The 8,077-nt window shown below is 43.9% G+C and overlaps 1 protein-coding gene across 1 annotated transcript; it reads right to left on the reverse strand.

Moving 5' to 3' along the window:
- Nucleotides 1-1,924: 1,924 nt before the first annotated feature.
- On the reverse strand, nucleotides 1,925-7,603 carry sowahb (sosondowah ankyrin repeat domain family member B). Its single transcript, XM_020601153.1, has 5 exons — nucleotides 6,004-7,603; nucleotides 4,902-5,141; nucleotides 4,021-4,406; nucleotides 3,504-3,691; nucleotides 1,925-2,602 (listed from the first exon to the last, which is right to left on the reverse strand). The coding sequence occupies exons 1-5, from the start codon at nucleotides 7,457-7,459 to the stop codon at nucleotides 2,146-2,148; spliced, it is 2,727 nt and encodes a 908-aa protein (XP_020456809.1). The 5' UTR covers nucleotides 7,460-7,603; the 3' UTR covers nucleotides 1,925-2,145.
- Nucleotides 7,604-8,077: the final 474 nt, after the last annotated feature.

An 8,077-nucleotide genomic window follows, 5' to 3' on the forward strand; every position in this document is an offset into this window, starting at 1 on the left:
AGGAGTCATGCCTGCTCATTATTTTTCAAATCCTCCTTCAGTATTTTATAATGCTCACTGTCTATCTAGGCATCCGCTGTTTTACTTGCACAAGGTGACCACCAAGCACAGCAAAAATCTGAATATTAGCAAGATAAGCTTTCACTTCAGTTAGTCAGTTATCATTACATTATTAGTAAGTTATATTTATAAAAAAAAAAAATCTAGTGTGATGTGTTCAGGCGCTTCGGAATCTGAGATTTTGCTCGCAACTACCGGAAAATGCTGCATCAATAATCTAAAAAAATAAAGTAAAAAATAAAAGAATATAAAGGCAATGGAACAAAAATAACAAAATGTAACTAAATACAATACTATCACAAACTGCAGTCTCAGAAACTTAATTTATTTCAACTTGGCTTTTATTCTAATATGTTGCCCATCATTCCTATCGGTGCCAATAGAATTTTACTCACCAAGTTAAAGGAAACGGTTTGACATTTTGGGAAATACAGTTATTTGCAATCTTGCCATGGGCTGGGTGAGAGAATTAACACCACTCTCATATCTGTATGGTAAATATGAAGCTACAGGAGACAGTTAGCTTAGCACAAGGACAGGAAGCAGCTAGCCTGGCTCTGTTCAAGGGTTCAATCTGCATTATTATTAGTACCACTGGACTAAAGGCTGCCTGGAAGGGTGAAAATCACTCTAAAACCTGATGGCAGATTTGGAAACATAATGAGGAATATAAAATTGATGTTACCAAAGATAAGTTGTCCGCAACAAGAGATAAAAAGAGGTACTATCATCTCTGTTGCAGTCTTTGAACTCTGAACACGTCTGAGTGAATCACAGCTTCCGAGTGATTTATTTCCTCTCACACACACACACGTCGGACAATTATGCTTAAAAGTGATCTACTCTGTCTAGTGCATGCAAATCAACTCTCACATCCAGCAGTCTTTGTGATACAATCGTGCCTTTGGCCTTCAAATCTAGTGCAAGTGAAACCTCAGGCACAAAAACTAGCGCTCCCATTTGCTACCGCTATTTTGACTGACCTCAGGGTTTTGGGCTTAAAAGACTGAAATCTTTGCAAATCAATAGCAGGAAAAAGCAACAGATTCTAAAACTGAACCTGGCACAGTCTTGAGAACCAAAATTTTAATTATTGCTGTGAAAAGTCAAACTTTCTTTCAAACTCATGATAAAGCATCACCTGAAATGTCTTACTGGGCATTTGGGTTTCTTTTACAGTTTAACAAAACATGCTCCACCACAGTCGCAAGGAGGAACTTTTCTCTTCTGGTTTCACATAAAGTAGCTTTGACAGCAGTTGCAGTGATGGTTCAGGAACAAATCCTGTGATTAATGGTATATCAGTGTTGTGTGAATGGCTCGTGCTGCTGTCAACTGTATTAGTATTCTGCAGCTGATCCCTATTCCACTGATACACAGGATGTCCCTCATGTTCCACTGTCAGATACCAGTCCCCATTTATAACTACTAGCTTTTGCCATTATAAGCAACCAGGCCAGACCATAAAGAGGCACAGCAAAATTCATCTGAGCACCTTTGTGAAACAGGTGTTGCTGGAAGCTTTTTTGAGATATGACTATATGTACTAGAGGAGGCAGCTGTTTAGTTACTGTAGCTGGTAAGCCACAGACTCCAGTCTGACTGCTGAATTTCAACCATACCTCTTTTGTAAATTAAAAGTTATTAAAATGCTTCTTAAAATTAGGTGCAAAACAGCTAATAAAATAGCTTTACTCCATTTTGGACTTTGATACTTTTGCAGTGCCAAGAAGATGTTGTGTCAGTCCAAAACTTTGTCAGTATACTGTAAATGCTGGTCTGACTGGACTCTTTGTAATCGGATGTTATAGTAACAGGATGTTAAGCTAATGGGGCTAAGCCATAGCTAAATAATAGCCCTGGCTTCTGAACTTGTTACAAGGTCATAACCAGCACGCATTGTATATCTGACAGTGGAACACAAGTAGCAAACCATTAGCTGCTGTATGATCTTGGCTGTGCTGTGATTCAACTCAAAATTAAATGCTGTTTATGGCTAACTGGCCACCTATCAGCCATTCAGCCATGTGGTCGGTGAACCAGTCAGGTTTCAGAACTCTCCAAACAAAATCCAACGTGGCGTTTTTAAACTGAGGAGTCAGACTGATGTCCCTGAAATGCCTGCAGCTGCAGTGATTTATGTTTAAGGAATGCAGCGATCGATGACGATCTTTTGACCTTTGTTGTGCCTGCAACAGTCAACGGCCTCTGTCCTGATGAAGCCGAGGAGATATTATGCCGCAGTCGCCGGCGCTGCTGTTGTTGTTGTACCCAGCCGTGGTCTACTGTCCCAACTTCTCCCAGAGCAGCCCGCGCCGGTGCTCCCAGCAGCTCAAACATGTCCGGTGGTATGGTGGGGCTCAGGTACTGCCAGGGCTTCTTTCCCGCTATGTCCCTCAGCTTCACGTCAGCGTTAAACTTTGCAACCAGCAACCGCATTATGTTCTTATTGCCATGGATGGCGGCAATGTGGAGGGGCGTGTGGCCACATGTTGACCTGGCATTTATGTCAAAGGTCAGACCGGATTTTTCAACTCCATACCTGAAACCGCAGCCCAAGAGAACAAATCAATGGATGGCATCAAAAAAAAGTTTAAAACTAATTTACTAAGTAAAGTATTCTTTAAGTGCATTTTGATACGCCAAGAAAATTAAGGTAAATTTTTTGGTGCGTAATGAAATAATTTGATGAAAATGAGGAAACAAGGAACCTTTGACAGCAGTTCATCTCAACTCTCTTCTTTATGTCCCTTGCTTTCAATAATAATGCTAAAAAGCATGGGAATCACTGGCTTCAGAAGGTTAAGATGCCCAGAGCAAAGAGAAGGAAGTGGCTACGGCAACAGGATTTGATTACTTCCAGTATCCACTTCTACTTCAATAACAGATCAAGCCGAATCTGACAATGTAAAACTAACCCCAACAAGCCAAATTTCAGATGTTCTAAAATGGCTACAACACAGAATATGACCCATTTTATTTACAATATAAAACTGTCAGACAGAACTGATGATTTAGCTGTTCTTAGATCCACAGTAGTAGTTGAGCTATAAATGTAAAATCTGTCTTTATCCTTTGGAAAGTTAGAATGCTGTCAAATTTCAAATTTAGATTTTTCTTGTGTTCAAAAGGAAATTTAGACCTGAATTTGGTGCAAGAGAAGGTTAGAAAAGTGATTAGATCATGCTCTGGTGACCATAAATATCCATACTGGCCAGTAATCTGACCAGCGGTGACGTCTCATTTAAAAAAAGCATCAGACCACTGTCAGAGACATACTGATGAATCATGTTAGCAACTTAGACACTAAGTACAGATGACAACGCTTGCTACTATTCAAACAGTTTCTTTTTGATGTGAAACCAGTTTGAGAACGCTACATAAACTGGAGCTTCCTGTTGTACAGAGTGTAACCCAGACAAAGCTAACAGCTGGCTGCGTACCATAAGGTGTTGAGAACTCGATGGTCACCGTGTTTAGCGATCCAGTGCAGCACAGTGAAGCCAGAGATGAAGTCGTGTCTGTTGAGCAGGGACGAGTCCTCTCTGAAAAGGGCGTAGATGTCAGTCCAGGAGCCTGCAGCCCCCTTTACCAGCCAGGCATGCTCCCTGGTCTCCAGAGGAACTGATGACTGACGACAGGAAAAACTTAATTAAAATCCATGCACGTGTCAATTAAATATAGCTGTATTCTATTAGATCCTGGTTAACCTTCACTGTTGTCCAAAATCTATTATAACCACACCAGTGAGCCACACCGCCACACTGGGTGACATGTTTCTTCCATATGAAAAATGTTAGGTCTGCTCTGCTGGTTTTAACACAAAGATCTCTTCGTTAAATCCTATTCAGACAGGAGTGGTACTGACCCTGTTCTCCCTGACCATTTAAATTAAGTGGTGTACAGTAGGGTAGAATAGGGCATTAAACAAAAACCAACTGTACTGTCAGTAAGTCTCACCTGCCTACTGGTGCCTTCGGTGTGACCAGTGGAGGGAAGGCTCCTCCTCCCCGCTCTACGGTCTGCCCCCTCGACCAGCTCAGCAAAGCTGTGGTTGTGTGGTGGCGTGGAACAGGATGACAGTGAGGAAGAAGACAGGTTGGTGCGAAGGCTTAGTGAGGATGAGATCAGGTGGAGGCGGTTCAGTCGGGCAACCTCACTTCCTCCTCCCCCTCCCATTACCTCCTCCTGGACAATCTGGTCGAGGTCAGCCCCTAGGCTGCGGCACATCCTGTTTCTCAAATGGCTGCTGAGCCGCCTGGTAACCGCCGGACGCTGCCGCAACTGAGGCGTGGAGGTGGAGCCCTCACTCAACTCCTCCTCCTCATGGTTGTCAGAGAGCTCATCTGTGGGGTGGAGTAAAGGGCTCAGTAGGCTTTAAACACTTTCAGACAGTTCCTCTCTGACATTCATTTCACAGTTGGACTGGACACACAAGAAAATAGGGGACAAAAAAGAATGACAATGTGCACTGGAGACAGAAGTTCAAATCTGGTTACAGTATACAGTATTTACAGTTAACAGTAACAGCACAAGAGACTTCACAAAAGTTCACAAAAAAGTCATGGACTAATTGTTCTCAGTTGAACAGCAAACCTTGTGCTCAACAGACAATTGAACAACAGTTCAACTAATTAGAGAAGCACCAATCGATCAGCAGAGATTGGAAATTGCCTTGACTGATCATACAATTTAATTAAAGAAAAGTTACAAAAGTGTCTCTGGATGCTGTCAATTACTGCTCTTAGAAAGAAAAAATTCGGAATCGGCAGGTCAGACTTGAAAAAAATGGAAATTAGCCAAGAAACCTGTAATCAGTGCATCTCTAAATTTTAGCTCACCTGTGGACAGGTGCCATGGCAACACATGGGTTGTAGAGTACTGGTCAACATGGAGATGGTCCATAGATTGATGGAACGGTTGCAAACGAGCTGTGGGCTCCTGGTCGTCATAGATATTTCCTGTAGAGTGATGCCAAGGTGATGCTGCAAGCTTGCTGTCTTCATGTGTCATAGACACCAGCTTGGTCCTTTGGGCTCGCTGGAGTACTTCTTGGACTTTATCTACCCTCCCAGTCTTCCCTGTTGACACAGCACAGTTAGAGAAAATCTACCATTTTTGTCTACTGATTTCCATTTTCTGCTACAACACCAGAGAGGTTTGCCTGAAAGGTATTCTACCGAATTTCTTTTCAGCCACTAGAGGATCCAGTGAGACAAAAAGCTCTTCACAACAGAGGTGGCAGGAGGGGCTAATGTACGGACCATACTTTGACAACACGGGATAGAAAGCTGGAATAACAACGGAAGAGCTGTAGGCAGCAGAGTGTCATGGAAGGGGTTAAGATAGCTGAGAGACACCACATCCTGTCCCATTTTCACGTGACTTGTGTGTAAAATCTTATTCAATGCACCTTTAATATGTACATAAGTAACAAATTAAAAATGTTATGAAGGGCAAAAAACCCAAACTTCCTGAAAAGTACAATTCAAAGCTCCACCCACAGTTTGATTGACATATTAGAGGAGAACCATATCTCTAACTGTGATAGCTCCTGGTTGAGGAAAAGTATTCTTAATCCAGTCAAGATGACTTATTACATTATAAGATTATATAGTAAAAATCAGGCAATAATTCTATCAACTCTAAAACCAGGGCTAAACCTTAGTGACAGAAACTTAATTTGATAAGAACTTCCAAAGGCTGGTGGCTTTTTTTTTTTTGTTGTTGTTGTCCAAATTTTTAAAACACCAAGCATTTTTCATTACCTGTCACATTATACCAACAATGTTCACATCCTATATGATCTGGATGCTGTTGGTTACATTCATTGATGATTTTGGCCTTTTCGTGAGATTTGTTAACAATAAGAAAAATATGTAAAAAAGAAAAAAAAATCTCCTGACTTACCATTTAATCTTGACATGCAAACAACTGTCATACCTGCTTTAACCCTTACATCCTCGTAGCTGCTGTTCTGCCCTGATCCCCTGGAGGAGCCAGAGGGTGGCCAGCCGCTGCTGGAGAAGCCAGCATCAGATGAGGGGGAGAAGAGGCTGCCCTGGCTAGAGGACAACCACGCCCTTTGGTTCTGATGCAGCCCCTGCCAGGGTCCCGGCTGCACCACTGGAGGCTGCGAGTTTTGGCGGTCCTGGTGGATATCACCAGGGGGCACAGGGTCTTTAGTTCGATCTAAAGGTAGACTGCCTCTGGTGGTCACTGACTCCCCTGATACATACATGGGTTCCAGCTCTGACCCCGCCCAATGTCCTCTAAGCCCCACCCCTTCCTCAAAGCTCCTTGGGCCACCAGGGGGCAGTGCTTCCTCTTCAACATTCTGCACAAAAATCATAGGGACTTTCCTTTCTGATGAAGAGGAGGAGGAGGAGGAAACAACAGAAGGAGGCGCAGGCGACTCTATGACGCAAGGTGAGGAGGTGAAGATGGTCTTCACTGTATCTCCAAGAGGATCACTTAGGGGCCACTCTCCTCCTGCTGATCCTGGCCTCACTGGGACCTCATCTTCCTCCTCCTCCTCATCAAATGAGACTGCAGATTTGTAGCTGGCCCTGTGTCTGACGCGGCGTGGGGTGACCTGAGGATCAAGACTGACATGATGAAGAGGAACCCCTTGATGAAGACGTCCTTCAGACTGCAGGCAGGCTTCCCTCCCTTCCAGGATTTGAGGGACTGGGACCTGCTGACTGGTTTCTCCCAGATGTCTGACTGCAGGGACCACTGGTGTGACCCCAGGAAGGGGAACATACCCCCCTCTCTGCTGTCCCAACGCAGTGCACTGATCTCGTGCAGCAGGCTCAGTCATCCTGGGGGTCTCCCGTTCTGCTTTCTCTGAGACCTGACACACCACCTGAGCTGCTGCTGCTCCTGGTCTGCCAGAAAGTTCAGATGTGCTTTTTACCTGTTGCTGTCGTTTCAGGTTAAAATTCGTTTCCACTTTGTTGTTGAGCAAGATTCCAGCTGCGGGGAGGATTGTTTTGCTGGCGGTTTCCCCCGACAGGGCGGATGACACCTCCCACGGCTGTAGTTTTCTTAGTCGAGCCTTCTCCGCGCTCGCAGCCGGGCTCAGGTTGGTACTCTCCGTGTAGGGCTCGGTCTTTTTGTCAGCAGGGAGCCGCGGCGGCCCCGTGGAGCCCACTACGCCGTCTCCCGGTGCCTGTCCCCTGAATTTCTTCTTGAGAACGACGTAAGAGACGCCGTTCTCCTGTCTGACAATGGCCACAGAGTTGACAAACTTCTTGAAGAGCTCCCGGTTTCTGTCTCGGTCCGCATGATCTCGGATAAAGCTTCTGAAGTGCAGAAGCAGATCCGAGTTTTTCACGGAGCCTCCGCTGCTCTGGAGGAAATGTAACACACTGTCCTGAGTGAAATCTGTAGACATGTTGGTCTTTAGGCTACTTTATCTGCCTCCTGTTGTCTCTTCCACCGTGCTAGTCTCAAAGGTCGGGGAGCCGTCTCTGTCAGGAAAGAAGCACCGCCCCCCTAATCTCCTCAGGTATTTAACCCCAGCCTCACCTGACATTCCTGCAGGTAACCCGGATGTTTCTGTATGACGTGTAGACTATTTAGGCTGTTTACATGCAGATGCTACAGTAATTGGAACAGCTCACAAACTAAATGTAGTTTTTCCCAAACTGCTCAGAGGAAACTCCATCAAATAACAGGCCTAAATAATCTGTGATGAAATTAAGAGGCATAATTGATTACACAGTTGTATCTTTAAACTTTAATTAATCATTGTAATAAACCTAATTAATGGCAAATCAGCAAACTGAACCAAGAAGCCTTTTTTTAAATGGTCCACCAAAATAAGCACAGGGAAACAAGTACTTGCAAAATTATAAATAAAGTTTTTACAGTGGGTACGTAAAGTATTCAGACCCCCTTAAATTTTTCACTCTTTGTTATATTGCAGCCCTATGCTAAAATCATTTAAGTTCATTTTTTTCCTCATTAATGTACACACAGCACCCCATATTGACAGAAAAACACAGAATTT

Source organism: Monopterus albus, unplaced genomic scaffold, assembly GCF_001952655.1.
Source record: "Monopterus albus unplaced genomic scaffold, M_albus_1.0 scaffold50.1, whole genome shotgun sequence".
Lineage (NCBI taxonomy): Eukaryota > Metazoa > Chordata > Actinopteri > Synbranchiformes > Synbranchidae > Monopterus > Monopterus albus.

Excerpts from the sequence above, each read along its gene's own strand:
- sowahb (XM_020601153.1), bottom strand. The coding sequence starts at position 7,459 with ATGTCTACAGATTTCACTCAGGACAGTGTGTTACATTTCCTCCAGAGC. Across the intron at positions 5,142-6,003 it reads GGATGTAAGGGTTAAAGCAG|GGAAGACTGGGAGGGTAGAT; the intron begins GTATGACAGTTG and ends CTGTGTCAACAG. Across the intron at positions 3,692-4,020 it reads CCGAAGGCACCAGTAGGCAG|TCATCAGTTCCTCTGGAGAC; the intron begins GTGAGACTTACT and ends TCCTGTCGTCAG.